Source organism: Macaca nemestrina, chromosome 6 (genome assembly GCF_043159975.1).
Source record: "Macaca nemestrina isolate mMacNem1 chromosome 6, mMacNem.hap1, whole genome shotgun sequence".
Taxonomy (NCBI): domain Eukaryota; kingdom Metazoa; phylum Chordata; class Mammalia; order Primates; family Cercopithecidae; genus Macaca; species Macaca nemestrina.
Window position 1 is genome coordinate 92,734,601 of NC_092130.1, and position 17,215 is coordinate 92,751,815.

General features: G+C 36.9%; 1 protein-coding gene across 1 annotated transcript in view; it reads left to right on the forward strand.

Moving 5' to 3' along the window:
• Positions 1-17,215, forward strand: part of LOC105475034 (EGF like repeats and discoidin domains 3) — a 456,215-nt gene that overhangs the window by 122,337 nt on the left and 316,663 nt on the right. The window contains exon 2 of the mRNA XM_011729971.3: positions 16,372-16,500. Coding sequence (XP_011728273.1) covers positions 16,372-16,500 — 129 coding nt within the window. The remainder of the gene's footprint in view (positions 1-16,371; positions 16,501-17,215) is intronic.

The window sequence follows — 17,215 nt, forward strand, 5'->3', positions numbered from 1 at the left end:
ATAAAGGCAAGGGAAACCATTCCAACACACAGATTTCATTTCTGAAGCCATGTTGTTTGTATGTGAATGCTACTTGACCATTATGTCTTTGGATAAATTACACCAATTCGTGAAATTTTATTTTTTCCATAAGTAAAATGAGGTTTATCATATCAGAGAATTTTCCCACAGGGATATTATGAAGCTTAAATGTGATAATACCCACAAAACACTTAGTATAATTTTTGGTATACTGAAGGCACAAAAAAAAATAACTACTGTTACTATAAAATAATAAAATACACTAATAGGCTACTAAATGGAATAGAAGAATCCAAGGGTATATGAAATTTGGGGATTTGTGCAAGCAGGTAATTTGTGCCAGAAAAATTTGTCAGGAACAGTTTGTGTGATTTTAAGCGTAAGGCTAGTTATAAGTAATAGGAATGTAGAGAGAGGAAGGTGGAAAAGAGGATTTATATACAGTGGTTCAAGATCTTTTTTTATCCTTCTAAACTCTAAGAGCATCAGGGGTATCCCCATTAGTTCCTTGCCAAGACAGTCATGTCAAAACAGAGCTATATGGGTCTTGGGATAGGAGTTCCCCAAGGGTTTACATAACTTGAAGCCCTGTACCCAAGATGATACTGAACTGCATGCGTACCACCCCTTCAGAGTGACTGACAAAATTGCATAAAGAATTCAACCAATGAGAAAAGAGATAGACAGATAAGGCCAGAGCCTCTTCAATAGCAGAGATTAAACCAGTGCTAGGTTCTGAGCTTTGGGTTAGAGTTGCATAAAGCCCTCCTCTTTCAAGTTGGGGCTGGGTCAGGGTTTGGAAAGGATCTGATGGGACCAGATCATCACAAAAATGAGGACAGGAGGGATACAGAGACTGAATACCACTAAGTTGTCATGTTGTGTGACCCAATGCAGTGAGACTATTGATAGAATAGAGGCAATGGATTTTTTTAATGTATTCAAGTTCCTAAAAAGCTGTCCCTTTCTGTGCTTAATGTCTCCTTTTCTGCAAGTCACATTTTACTTGGTAGCCCAGAGAGATAACAAAACCCCTCTTCCTAAATATTTATCTGATCTACTTAGTGTAAAAGCCTGTATTCTAAATGGAATTCCATTACGGGCATCGGTAACTCCTGAAGAAAGGGCACTTTGAGTTTCTCCTTCCAAATAGGTTGTTCCCTATAAAGATGCAAATTGGAATGTTAACAGCAATAACCTGACACCTGTTGAAAACCAACAAGGTGGCAAAACACCCATAATTTCTGAATTCCACTGAGTTAATTGCTCAGTTGTCTTTCCTTGTCAAGAACTCCCATACATTAAGGAAATGCATTGGCCTTATAGCCATTAAATCTGAATAACAGATTCCACGTTTGTTAAAAGAATTAAAGAGCTCATTTGTTCTCATGTTTATCAGTAAACTTGTCTACAGAGGGGTGCCTTATCAAAGTGATTTATGTTTTTGCTCCCTAAGACTGTTGTGGCTGTGAATAAAAAGATTTACTTCATGGAACTTTAGAGATTCTTTGGAATTAGAACATACATCAACTCTTTTATAAACCGTTGTCTTCATGTGAAAACTTTGTTGTAAAAGGTGTGTATGAAATCATTCACTTTTTACAAAATTTCATCAAGATCTAAACTTGAAGTTATTTATTTTTATATTTTATTTTATTTTAAGTTCTAGGGTACATGTGCACAATGTGCAGGGTTGTTACATAGGTATACATGTGCCATGTTGGTGTGCTGCACCCATTAACTCATCATTTATATGAGGTATTTCTCCTAATGCTATCCCTCACCCCTCCCCTCACCCCGTGATAGGCCCTGGTGTGTGATGTTCCCCTTCCTTTGTCCAAGTGTTCTCATTGTTCAATTCTCACCTATGAGTGAGAACATGTGCTGTTTGATCTTTTGTCCTTGTGATAGTTTGCTGACAATGATGGTTTCCAGCTGCATCCATGACCCTACAAAGGACATGAACTCATCCTTTTTTATGGCTGCATAGTATTCCACGGTGTATATGTGCCACATTTTCTTAATCCAGTCTGTCATTGATGGATATTTGGGTTGGTTTCAAGTCTTTGCTATTGTGAATAGTGCCACAATAAACATGTATGCATGTTTCTTTATAGCAGCATGATTTATAATCCTTTGGGTATATACCCAGTAATGGGATGACCGGGTCAAATGGTATTTCTAATTCTAGATCCTTGAGGAATCACCACACTGTCTTCCACAATGGTCGAACTAGTTTACAGTCCTACCAACAGTGTAAAAGTGTTCCTGTTTCTCTACATCCTCTCCAGCACCTGTTGTTTCCTGACATTTCAATTATTGCCATTCTAACTGGTGTGAGATGAAATCTCATTGTGGTTTTGATTTGCATTTCTCTGATGGCCAGTGATGATGAGCATTTTTTCATGTGTCTGTTGGCTGCATAAATGTCTTCTTTTGAGAAGTGTCTGTTCATATTGTTTGCCCACTTTTTGATGGGTTTTTTTTTGTTGTTGTTGTAAATTTGTTTGAGTTCTTTGTAGATTCTGGATATTAGCCCTTTGTCAGATAAGTAGATTGCAAAAATTTTCTCCCAATCTGTAGGTTGCCTGTTCACGCTGTAGGTAGTTTCTTTTGCTGTACAGAAGCTCTTTAGTTTAATTAGATCCTGTTTGTCACTTTTGGCTTTTTTGCCATTGCTTTTGGTGTTTGAGACATGAAGTCCTTGCCCATGCATATGTCCTGAATGGTATTGCCTAGGTTTTCTTCTAGAGTTTTTATGATTTTATGTCTAACATTTAAGTCTTTAATCCATCTTGAATTAATTTTTGTGTAAGGTGTAAGGTAGGGATCCAGTTTCAGCTTTCTACATATGGCTAGCCAATTTTCCCAGCACCATTTATGAAATAGGGAATCCTTTCCCCATTTCTTGTTTTTCTCAGGTTTGTCAAATATCACATGGTTGTAGATGTGTAGTATTATTTCTAAGGACTCTGTTCTGTTCCATTGGTCTATATCTCTGTTTTGGTACCGGTTCTCAAGCACTCCTCAGCCAATGTAAAAGAACAAAAATTATAACTGTCTCTCAGACCACAGTGCAATCAAACTAGAACTCAGGATTAAGAAACTCACTGAAATCCACTCAACTGCATGGAAAGTGAACAACCTGCCCTGCATGACTACTGGGTACATAACCAAGTGAAGGCAGAAAGAAACCAATGAGAACAAAGACACAATATATCAGAGTCTCTGAGACACATTTAAAGCAGTACCTAGAGGGAAATTTATAGCACTAACTGTCCACAAGAGAAAGCAGGAAAGATCTAAAATTGAGACCCTAACATCACAATTAAAAGAACTAGAGAAGCAAGAGCAAACACTTTCAAACATTAGCAGAAGACAAGAAATAACTAAGATCAAGCAGAACTGAAGGAGATAGAGGCACAAAAAAACCCTTCAAAAAATCAGTGAATCCAGGAGCTGTTTGTTTTTGAAAAGATCAACAAAATTGATAGACCGCTAGCAAGACTAATAAAGAAGAAAAGAGAGAAGAATCAAATAGACACAATAAAAAATTATAAGGGGCTATCACCACCAATCCCACAGAAATACAAACTACCCTCAAAGAATACTATAACCACCTCTACACAAATAAACTAGAAAATCTAGAAGAAATGGATAAATTCCTGGACACATACACCCTCCCAAGACTAAACCAGGAAGAAGTTGAATCCCTGAATACACCAATAACAGGTTCTGAAATTGAGGTAATAATTAATAGCCTACCAACCAAAAAAAGTCCAGGACCAGACAGATTCACAGCTGAATTCTACCAGAGGCACAAGGAGGAGCTGGTGCCATTCCTTCTGAAACTATTCCAATCAATAGAAAAAGAGGGAATCCTCCCTAACTCATTTTATGAGGCCAGCATCATCCTGATACCAAACTCTGGAAGAGACACAACCAAAAAAGAGAATTTTAGACCAATATCCCTGATGAACATCGATGCAAAAATCCTCAATAAAATACTAGCAAACCGAATCCAGCAGCACCTCAAAAAGCTTATCCACCATGATCAAGTGGGCTTCATCCCTGGGATGCAAGGCTGGTTCAACATACGCAAATCAATAAATGTAATCCAGCATATAAACAGAACCAAAGACAAAAACCATATGATTATCTCAATAGATGCAGAAAAGGCCTTTGACAAAATTCAACGACACTTCATGCTAAAAACTCTCAATAAATTCAGTATTGATGGAACATATCTCAAAATAATAAGAGCTATTTATGACCAACCCACAGCCAATATCATACTGAATGGGCAAAAACTGGAAGTATTCCCTTTGAAAACTGGCACAAGACAGGGATGCCCTCTCTCACCACTCCTATTCAACATAGTGTTGGAAGTTCTGGCCAGGACAATCAGGCAGGAGAAAGAAATAAAGTGTATTCAATTAGGAAAAGGGGAAGTCAAATTGTCCCTGTTTGCAGATGGCATGACTGTATATCTAGAGAACCCCATTGTCTCAGCCCAAAATCTCCTTAAGCTGATAAGCAACTTCAGCAAAGTCTCAGGATACAAAATCAATGTGCAAAAATCACAAGCATTCTTATATACCAATAACAGACAGAGAGCCAAATCATGAGTGAAATCCCATTTACAATTGCTTCAAAGAGAATAAAATACCTAGGAATCCAACTCACAAAGGTTGTGAAGGACCTTTTCAAGGAGAACTACAAACCACTGCTCAACGAAATAAAAAAGGACACAAACAAATGGAAGAACATTCCATGCTCATGAATAGGAAGAATCAATATCATGAAAATGGCCATACTGCCCAGGGTAATTTGTAGATTCAATGCCATCCCCATCAAGCTACCAATGACTTTCTTCATAGAACTGGAAAAAACTACTTTAAAATTCACATGGAACCAAAAAAGAGCCCGCATTGCCAAGAAAATCCTAAGCCAAAAGAACAAAGCTGGAGGTATCACGCTACCTGACTTCAATCTATACTACAAGGCTACGGTAACTAAACCTGACTTTTAAAATATGACTTCTATTCGAAATTTAACTAGCTGTTTATTGACTATTTTCAGTTGAAAGATTACCACTTTCAATTTTGATGATGTCTCTGTATTTGCCAACCACCAAATAGATAAGCATACACAGTCAAGTTTGGTGACATGGTTTACAATGTTATGCAATCAGGGGACTTAAAACATCCTGGCAATAAATAGTTGGGGCTACAGTATAAGGTAAATTTTCTCAACAGGAAAACATACTCGTTTGGCTTTTACGTGCTGTAATTTGAAACTAAGACATTTTACTGCTGTGTTAAATTATGACTTTTTAAACAAGATATAATTAAAGCATGAAATTAGGCTTTGCATTTTTTTTCTCTAATTTTAACATTACATACCTTTCTGCCTGAAAAATTGATATAACAGTTTAGTGATTAGCAAAATGTTCTGTTCTTCTTTTAGGTGACTTTGCTTATTAAGTGATCAAGTTAACCAATTTGTGTTTGACTTGTTTTTCTTGGAGGTTATTTTTATATGTGACTGACCAGATTTATGCTTAGAAAAGTAAGAATTCACAATCTGAGATCTAAATGAGAAGATTCTATGTAATGTCTACAGCTGGACAAGGCACTGAATTTCATCTTTTTTGTAGCACTTGATTGTTTTTATAAAGTCGGTGTGAGTTTGTGTTCTTGACAGAGATTGATGGACTAACTGTTGCCATCATGATGTGCTACATTATTTATATATGGCAGCCAAATTCAATCTTTTAGTTTGTCCTCTGCTGTCAACTGAAGCACTGCAATCTTCTCTGAAAGAACAATTTTCTGGGTTTGTAATTGTTGCATAATTATAAAAATGTATATTCTAAAAGCATAAGGTTCAGTAAGCTATATTGTGCATTTTTCAACAAACATAAAGTGGTCAGGTGTCACTCCTTTGCTATCGACCCTCACTACACCTATCTGGTAAAAACCACAAGCCTGGATCCATCATCTGCTGTGTGCCTGCACTATCTCAGCTGTACACAATGGGGTACGTGTTGACATCAATTCTTGTTTGGTCCTTCAGTACTTTTCCTCCATCATTTTTCTATGTTTTCCCAAACAACAGCCTTCTATTTACTGCAGGCGCATTTTACCTTCTATCCTTCTCAAACTTCTGATCCTATCACATTCTCAGCAGCCTACTACACAGAAAACTTCAAATGGGAACTCCTTCAATTTGTTTGTTTGTTTGGAGACATAGTCTGGCTCTACCGCCCTGACTGGAGTGCAGATGCACAATCTCGGCTCACTGCAACCTCCACCTCTTGGATTCAAGGGATTCTCATGCCTCAGCCTTCCGAGTAGCTGGGACTGTGGGTGCACAGCACCACGCCTGGCTAATTTTTACATTCTTAGTATGCCTCTAACCCAACAGGGTTTCACCATATTGCCAAGGCTGGTCTCGAACCCCTGGTTTCAAATGATCTGCCTACCTCACCTTCCCAATGTGCTAGGATTACAGGCATGAGCCATCATTCCTGGCCAAAACTCCTTCAATTTGTGTCATCCAGGCTCAAACTTCCTGGTACATCTTCCCCTTTGAGTCAAAGCTGAACCCTTCCACATGTACTCCGAGGCTCATTCATCTTATTTTTACACATGTCCTCACCCGTCTGATTATTCCTTCTCTCCTGTTATCTTTAACCTCTTCTTTCTAGTAGTTACTTCTATCAGCATGTACATCATCAGGTTTCTGATGTTTTAAATATATTTCCAAAATGTGTCCCACTGGATTTCTATAGGTATTTGACTAACATTTATTGAGCGCTTTCTATGGCAAGAACTTCACTAAACTTGTAACCTGCATTATAACATTTAATCTTTACCCACTACCATTTTTTGAAAAAGCAAACAATGATTTAGAGACACAGAATAATTAGAGAGTAGCAGAGTAGGATGCCAACTCTGCCCCCCTGATTTTCTTAAATCACGGTGGTATATCCCACATAATACACTGCCATGCTTTCATCTAACTCTTGAAAGAATTGCATCATTACTTCTAATACCCCTATCCCTTTGATTCTTTAACCTAATGCAGGCTGGCACTGATGCCTACCACTCCTGTGGATGTGCCTTCATCTAGGTCATCAAGGAACATCACCTTTTCTAAAGCAAGACAATACTTCTTAGCCCTTAGCTAAACTGAACCCACAGAACTATGCAACGCTGGTGCTCACTCTGGTCTCTAATTGAAGGTCACTTGCTCTCAGAAGGCTTCTTGACTCACAGTTCTGAGTTTGGTGTCCCTCTCTAATGCTTTCTTGGACTTAACAAGCAGTGGTAACTACTTATCAACTTATTTGTGTCTTTTTGTGAGAGTCTTTGAGAACACGAATTTGTCTATCATGGACCCTGTAATATGTGCAGCAGTTATGACTTTTAGTGGCATATAGATGGGCTTCAGTTAATATTCAGTAAATAATAACTAATGACTGGATGGATATTCTTCATAGGTAGAAATCATATAGTCAAAAATGCTTGGGACCAGGGGCGCAGTGGCTCACGCCTGTAATCCTAGCACTTTAGGAGGCCAAGACGGGCAGATTGTCTGAGCTCAGGGGTTCAAGACCAGGCTGTACAACACAGTGAAACCCCATATCTACTAAACTACAAAAGATTAGCTGGGCATAAAGGCACCTTCCTGAAAACCCAGCTAGTTAGGAGGCTGAGGCATGAGAATGGCCTGACTTGGGAGGTGGAGGTTGCAGTGAGCCGAGATCATGCTACTGCACTCTAGCTTGGGTGAAAGAGACTTCATCTAAAAAAAAAAAAAAAATCCCAAAAAACAATCAAACTTGAGAAATGTAGTTTATGGTTGAATTTCCTGGTTATTTACAAAATTTTCCCTACTTATTTTGTAAGGAATACACATTCGTAGGGAATGCATGTTAATATTAAATAGTAGCTATTCTATTCTCCCTAACATAGTGAGTGCCCTTATTTATGATTTGCCGATTGTAGCTTCCTGCAAATGATTTTTTTCTTAACTCAGTGAATTAACAAAGAAACGTGGTCACATAAATACCTTCCTCATTTGCCTTTCTCCCGATCAAAGGCAGGAAAATACAAACTAACTTCCAAACTTTCTCTTTAATTCCTTTCTTTTCTTCTTTGGTTTCTCATATTCCTTTGTCCTTTTTCTTGAATAAATTGAGATACTCAGATTAGCTTTAAGGAAATGTGGAGGGCTGGGAACCACCCCCAGAGATTCTGATTTCACTGGACTGGGCATAAGATATTTGAAAAGCCTCTCCCTATCCTGTGATTTTAATATGTAGTAAAGTCTGAGAACCACTGTATTAGATCATTTCGAATGCCCTTTTCAATTCTAGAAACTGTGGGTTCTGTTATTTTAAGGGACTCTCCAGAGTGTTTTAAACTAAAAAAATATGTGAAAAGATTTTGTTTTTCAAAATGTTAGAGCCCAAAACATTTTTGTCTTTATATCCAGTATAGACCTTGATTGAAGCCTTATGTCATCAGCTGTGAAATTCAAATACTCAACACTGAACAGAAGATTTTCTCCTTATTTTGTTCAGTCCAATATGCCCTTAGCATTTGAAAACCTAACTAAAAAGAAAAATGTCTTAAAAATAGTGAGGCAAACCACTGAATAACATCTAAGAGATGCCCTGCTTTAAATTAGCATTAATGTGGTTTTGAGTGAGTCTAAGTCTAAGAGGTTTCTTTGTTCATTTACTTGACTTGTGTCCTCCGTGGTTATTTTTGGACTCTGTGGACACTGAGGTGGAGATGGATGGTCTTTTACTGCAAGGATGCCTAATGATTTATCAATAAAATGGCAGATTCTATCAATGAAGATACAATTATTCCTATTGACATTTGTATCTTATTTCCCTCTCTACACTTCCAAATTGCAAGGTGGTCTGCAATAATAACTAGAATTTATTTTAAAAGTACATATGAAGGTAAGAATCAGATTGCACCTTCTTAACACATTTATTTGAAATTAAAATTTGCCACACTCATAAGCTTTAATTGTGAGAGAAGGCTTTAAATTAAAACCTATGCATCAAACTCATTAGAATGTTCAACAAGTGAAATATCAATATTCAACACAAATTGTCTCTAAAGAGGCACAAAAGTAAACTGTGAGGCTATTGTTGATTTTTAAAAATGACATTTATTTAGTTCCACACAATTTCATAGGCAGTAAGTCATAAGGGTGCTAACATTTTCTGTGAGTTTTACCAATTTGAGTATGCAAATGCTCATGAACTTTATCTAATTTTAACTAGAATTATTACTCGTGCACTAGAGTTGGCTCATTTTGTCAAATGTTCTGTTTATATATTGGTTCAAAACTCTGATTTCTACAATAGGAGGCAAAACCTTTATTTTCTTTCAGTTTTTAAGTGAAATGATAGTACAGTTCAATGGGAAAGCAATAGATTGAAGATGAGGTTGTAACGCACAGAGCTGCATTGTCACAGATGCAAAACATGAATTTAAATGGTGTCTGCATTTTACCTTTTCACATGTAAGTATGTATTGCAATGTCCTTCACATTTAGTTTGTTGAGATATTGAAGAAATTAAATAATGTCTTGTGTTAGTGAGGTAACATTCTATAGTGATATATTACTACTTTTTTGCTTTTACTTCTATATCTGTACACAAATTTGTTTACAGAAATGGAGAGAGGGCAGGGATGATGGTGCAGACATATTCTAGGTGGCTGCCAGCACTTTGAAAAGAGCAGAAAAAAAATGGAGAAGCATGCATTCACCTTAATAAATTATTAGGATATTTATATAACTGTCAATACATAAATACATTAACAGTACTATGTAAATACATTAATATGTAAGAAAGATTTCAACATATAAATTCATAAGTACATTAGCCAGTAAATATTAATACAATAGCATATGTTCAGTAGATGTTTACTGCATATAAAGAATAAGCTTAGTAGAATTGCCCTTGATTACCAGGAACACAGAGGATCAAATGTTGGGCTTTAAATTATCAATCAGTTTCTATTAAAAATGTGTGGGTGGCAATAAACATTTATTGAGAGTTTTTCCCCTGTCTTCCTTTCTGTTCCTGAAATCATCTCTGTCTTACCTGTCATGAGGGCTGACCACTTGCTGTTCCCTACGCCTAGAATGCTCTTCCTTAGACTTTAACATCACGGACTCTAGTTTATCCTTGAATGTGCAGTTCATGTGAAGGCCTTGCTTCACTGTCATAAATAACCAGTTTTATTTGTTGTTTTTCTCATCAGCCTGTTTCTCCCTCCTCTCATGGCTTTTATTACAGTGAGTGCTACCTTATTTATTTGTGGCATATGAATATGTGATAAATGATTCAGTAATTATCTGATATATCTACTGGAGACAAACACTAACATATAAAGAATCCTGAACACATAAACTATCCAAGGGTTTAATTATCCGTGAACAAAATCAGCTGTCCTTTCTACCTGATTCTCAGTAGTACCATTATAGAATTTTCTTCTTTGTATGGCATGAGAAGTTGTATAATTATACACTAAGCTCACAGAAAATGCACGAGCACAATCATAAAGGTACCTATTTTAGGCTTTTAGGGTTTTTTTTAACCATTGTCTTCTGCAGTACCAAATAGTATTTTATAGGTGCTCACACACTTTGCTGTTGAGGCTAAAAGGTCATGGATTGCAAATGGGTAATGAAGTAAAATAAGATAGTCCCTAAATCACCTTGAACATGAGGTGACAGGCAACAGGTAGGAGGTCAGTGAGAAGAATGAAGCCAACATTGATTTCATGCAGAATATGCAGTCCGATCAGAACTCTGGAGAGTGGGTGGAAAGAGCAGGCAAACAGTAAGTTAAATTTAGCCTGCAATGATTTCTTGCCCCTGGGAAAAATAATTGCTTTGTTCTATTGCCAAAAGGCAAATTGGCATCAGCTTAATTTGCCTGAATCTGCCATAAACTGCAGATGGAACCATAAAACATGGTTAGAATGAAACTAAACACATCTGTCCTAATCTAAAGCAGGTGAGGCCAGCCAGCCAAGAAACATCAAGGTATAATGCTACACAGATTACAATATGCAGAAGTATATTTTAGGAGCATGCTGACAGTAGGATAAAGAACTATGAAATCTTATATTACCCTGTTTTCCTTTCCTTAGCCTAACTTCTTCTACTGGTCGTCATTGCAGTTTTAAAAGACTTTACCAGGCCGGGCGCAGTGGCTCACGCCTGTAATCTCAGCACTTTGGGAGGCCGAGGTGTGTGGATCACAAGGTCAGGAGATCGAGACCATCCTGGCTAACACGGTGAAACCCCGTCTCTACTAAAAATACAAAAAATTAGCTGGGCGAGGTGGCGGGCGCCTGTAGTTCCAGCTACTCGGGAGGCTGAGGCAGGAGAATGGCGTGAACCCGAGAGGCGGAGCTTGCAGTGAACCAAGATGGTGCCACTGCACGGAGCAAGACTCCATCTCAAAAAAAAAAAAAAAAAAAAAAGAAAAAAAACAAACTTTACCAACATATCTACTGGGAAACAAACAGAAAAAATTGTTGATTTAAAGGCTGAGAACCTATTGCATTTTAGTCAGAATTTCTTACCTGAGGTGCTACTACCTTAGATAAACTGACATAACAGAGGATCAGAAGTCCGTACTGTGTATTTTAATTAGACGTGAAATTCTAGCCAAGAGAGAGTTTGTTTTCACTTATCAACCCATATCTGTACTAACCGCTGGGATTATGGCTGAATAGAGGAAATAGCCTGAGATATGATGGTTTTGACCTAAGTAACCATATAACTCATTCAAATCAGGACATATCTGAGGTGAGCGGGGATTGTGGGTACCCATGGAGGTGTACAACTCTAATCCTTCTTTAAGAAAGAATGTGCTGTCCAACTGCAAGTATGTAGTTAGCTGGCAGTCTCCTGCAGAACTTTCAGGACATACTTGAGCCTTAGACCCTCAATCTACCTGGATTGCCCTAGTGCCTGTCATTCCTGACCTAGGGGAAATCCTTCCAACAATAATCTTTGCTCTGGAGCTCCCTGTGTAATTGGCTAAGACTCTCTCAAATCTGCATTATAGACTGAGGCTCTCCGTGGTCAATCCTGCCCCGACCATCCGCACCCTCATGTCTTCCATTTATCTTTATTGGTGTCATACTTATGTCGCAAGTTGAAGCTTTTCCTACTAGTTTCTGCTTCCTCCTCATTTTGTCATTCGCAGACGTTACTTCTCAATAAACTTGTTACACTCTTATCTTTATCTTAGCATCTCCTTGATCAGATGCCATCTGATAAAAGCATCACTAATGATTACGTAAAGAGAAACAGATTTTAAACAAAATCTATAGTAACCCTAATTATGTTTGTTGTTTATCCTCTACTTTGTCCAAGATCAAAACTTTGATTTTTGTTGCCACTGTCCACCCAACACAGTTACATGTGGGACCCTTATTAATTTCAGGAAGACTTTGACATGGTAGACCCCAGTTTAATAAACTGAACATTTATACCTGGGTACAATGGGCCAAGCATTAACTTCTTTCTTTTAAAGAAGAATCTTATATCTTTTCCTCACTTACTTGTTGGTGTGCCTAAGGACCACTCCTGTCTTCATTTCTCTCTGCTCTCATCCCCTCCACTCCGTTCCCCTGCACTCCCTTAATACACTCAGTGAAAAGTTGTATTAACGTTCATACCTAGCAACCCATGTTTAAGCAGAGACTCTTTAATTCTACATCTACTTATATAATAGCTTAATCGGACATTTTCATTTTAGATCTTCTGCAGACTTTTCAAATACGATAATACCTCTAAAACTGAATCCATTATATTTCCTTATAAAGGATGGCTACTCATTCATACAGGCAAGAACTCTGGAAATCAACCGAAATTTCTTGATCAACCCCTGGATCAATTTGGTCAAATTGTCATCTTGATTCTACCTTGTACATATTTCTCCAATCTATTACCTCTTTTCTCCCTTTCAAAAGATAGTATGTTAATGAAGGAAATAAGATGAAAATTTTATAGTGTATTAGAAATGTGTTTCCATGAGCAAAAAAGAACAAAAATTATAAGGATAAGAGAGAAAAACATGTCAGCTAAACAACAGTTGGCATCGCTAAGATATAATGAGACTTGAACAAATAGTCCTCTCTCATTTTGACCACAGAAGCATGATATGACTGGCCCACACATGTCTGGTAGAAAATTGACTCTATTTAGCATTATCATCTAGAGAGGGCAGCACAAGTGCCATGAAAGATTTCTTAAGGCACCAGAAAGGATTCTTAAGGCACTCTACATAATGATGGGATAATCAAAGGGACCTCCTTTGGCCCTGGGTATATCAGGACTGTAGGCCTACCTCAGTTACTACCTGATGCAAGAACTTGGTTATAGGACAGAATGGGATCTGAAAGAAGGGTTTTTTTTTTTAGGTAAATATGTAAATATGAGACTGTGTGCTTACATTGATTACTCCACATAGGTGGATGGGTCTTAATTTGGGGGAACTTTTATTCTTGTTTCATTACCTGGTATTTATTAACTAGATTTGATATTAAATGATACCTACTTTGATTTCCCTGTCTGTAGCCACCTCTATGAAGGGTCAAGAGAATCTTCAACATTTTTTTTTGAGACTATTTCAAACAATAAATGCATTTCCCTTTTTCCCTCAGCCCAACCTCCTCCATCTGATTCAACACATTGCTGCCTTAGTGATTGTTCCAAAGCACAAATGTGGCGATATACTTTCCCGTATTTCAATTTCTTTTATAATTTTCCAGTGCTTAAAGATAAACTCCAAAATTGTTGGCACAGCATAAAAGACCTTGATTCAGATGGCCTTCTTACCTTTTGGACCTCATCATTTTGTATTTCTCATACATATTTATATCCTAGCTACAGTGATCTACCTGAACTTCCTGGAATGAAACATGATCTTTTACCTTTAAGTGTGTAAAGGTAATATTACACACTTAATATTAATGTTTGCCTGTAATATTAAGCATATGCTCTCTCCTCTTCATCACCTGATAGCACTGAATCTCCTTAAAAATCTCCACTGGTCCCACAGTTTGGATCATGTATACCAATTGCAGGTGTTACTACTGTGTTAGTATAATTGTAATTGTTACTGCATTTTTATCTCTCCCACTAAGCTCCATAGTCTGTTATTTAGTTTGGTATATACCACACTTACCTCAGTGTCTACTATGCAGTAGGTACTCAAGGAATAGAAGGACAGATAGACAAATTGATAGATGAATGGAGGATAGCTAGCTAGCTATATGTGTGGATGGATAAATGGATGGATGGATGGATGGATGGATGGATGGATAGATAGATAGATAGATAGATAGATAGATAGATAGATAGATAGATAGATGATAGGTATATAAATGATAGCAAGTCTACTGAAATATCTTTATCAGTCATCAACCACCCCATTCAAAATGCTGCCAGGATTGTCTTCTTAATTTAGATCTGACCATGTCCAAACTTTAAAACACATGTTAAAAATGTTAAACACTCTCATTGATTCCTTATCTTAAAAATTACAATGCCACTTTTTAATACTCCCTGATCTAACATATTTATACTTTCTTAGCCATTCCAGATTAAATGCTCCATAGTCCAGCCACGCTAAATTCTTTGGTATTCCCCAAACATTCATTCATTCATTTTATGACTCTCTTTTCTAATATCTGCTCCAGTGCTTATGTACTGTTTTAGTCTATCATCTTAGTGTGGCTAATGACTTGGTTTATGTTTGACAGAAATCACAACCTGAATTCTCATTTTTCAAATATTTTTAAAGTGCTTCATCTGGAGAAGAGATTAAATAATTCTCATGTGAAAAACCTTACAGAGAATAACGTAACTAAGAAATACAATCTAGTAGGAAGTTGGTGCCCAGATGCTTTTTTGTTTTGAAAAATCCCATACTCATTGAGTCCAGGAGGTGGCACTTTCACCTACAAAGCTCCCTGTAAAACTGTATGCGTTTTTGTGCATCTGATTCAAATCCTCTGTGCAATAGAGCCACACCCATGATTCTGTCTGAAGTCTGCTTTTTTACTCCAGACTTAATCAGTGCTACTTTGAGTATGTCAGTCTTCTTAGGGACAATCCTTAAGGTCTCTGGAAGCCCTTTTATTTAGCTGAGAAGATCTTTCAGGCTCCGTCTGAATTATTTGAAATGTTTTCACATGGAGGTTTATAGCCACATCCTTGATTTGATATTTATGTTGGGCCATGTCTTTCTGGCATTCAATAATTTACCACTTTAAGAGGTGGGAGTTTAGAAACAATTGTGTTTTCTAACACAAGTCCTGGTCCTTGTATACTACTTCCCTTTACTTTTCAAAAGGACTGATTCTTTATTTAGCTCATCTCTTTATTGTAGCACCTTATCATATGCAGGCAGTAAGAGCCAACTGATGCTTTAATAGTCTGCCTGGAAATCTCCTTACTCATATGAAAAGTTAATCGCATACATATTCTACTTCCCCAGTTACCTCAGATGACAGCTTTATCAATTGTTACTCGCTACATAAAATGGGTAGCCATTTTTCTAGCTTTTCGTGGCCATGACTGCTTTTCCCGATACTGTCTGCCACCCATTGCCATAGCCAAGGCCACGCATTGTGGGGTTTCCATTATGTATGTCATACCTTATTTCTCTGTAGCAGTTTCTCTCTTATCCTTCAACATTTCTTTCACCCATCTCAAGCAAGCTAGCCTGAATTCATTCACATGGCGATCATAGCACTCCAAGAGAGGAAGTAGGTATCTTCAAGTGCTTTTCAAATCTCTGTTGTCTTCAAGTCTGTTAATGACCTACTAGCCAAAGCAAGTCACATGGACAAGCCCAGATTCTAGGGATCCAGAAATAAATCCTGTCCTTTAAAGAGTTAAAGAGTAAACTGTGTGGAACTAAAGAAGGTATTTATCAGAGTAATCAATGACACCAGTCTATTACAGATATTTAGGTTAGTATTTATTAACCAATTAGACAACATTCTCTTTACATATTATGAAGGAACTCCAAACTGAACCAATAGCTTTCAGAGGCAGTGTTTGAATTATGCAGTTCAATTTTTACCATGTTACATAATATATATATATATATATTTTGAGTACATGGTTTGAAATGAGTCTTGCAAATCTTATGTGTGAATCTTAATATTACCCTGACTTTTGACTTTGCCAAGGGAACATCCATAGCAAAGTAAACTAGTATGTTTCAATGCCTAAGAAGGAAAAAAAAAAGTCAATTTCTGTTTTTTTTTAATGCCTTAGGTGATATTTGCGATCCCAATCCATGTGAAAATGGAGGTATCTGTTTGCCAGGATTGGCTGATGGTTCCTTTTCCTGTGAGTGTCCAGATGGCTTCACAGACCCCAACTGTTCTAGTGTTGTGGAGGTTGGTAAGTGCAAAATTTAAGCATTTCAGTAGTTATCTTTTTGTTTCCATGAATAACTGGCAGTTTGGCTGTGGTGCATTATGGAGATTAGGTGTAAAATTGCTGTATGTTGCTAATTAGTTTACTTTTGTGTAGGATTCTCAGTTTTATCATTTCCAGTTTATATTGAAATTATATTGTGTTCTTTAAGTTTTAAAATATTTTTAGTAATTAACACTAAATTTAAAGACACTACAAATAATACATAAATATAACATTTCTCATATTTCTAATATTAATATAAATTTAACATTTTATTCTCAAATAAAATACATAACTCCAAAGTCAATTTATTCAAGTTAAATTATCACTGTAGGTAAAACAGGATGTTTTTAGGGACTTCTAATATCCATCAGCATTGTGTAGCTGTTCTAATCATTACTTTCCTTAGGTGATAAATGTATTTGATATTTCTAAGCATATAAAGAAGAGGATATTCCAGATGCAGTGCTCTTCAAAGTTTTCTCAAAAATTTGCTCTGCAAAAATTAATGTGTCATTGGTTATATTAGAATAGTTTTTTTAAAAGTCTCCAAAATATGTATACTTATGGATTTAGAGTAATTTCTGTAATTCCAGATAGTCCCCATTAAGGAAATAGCTATACTTTAAAATAATTTAACATCATGTAAACTTGTGCAGAGATTTTCTCTCTGACTAAAGAGAGAAATGATTTTCAA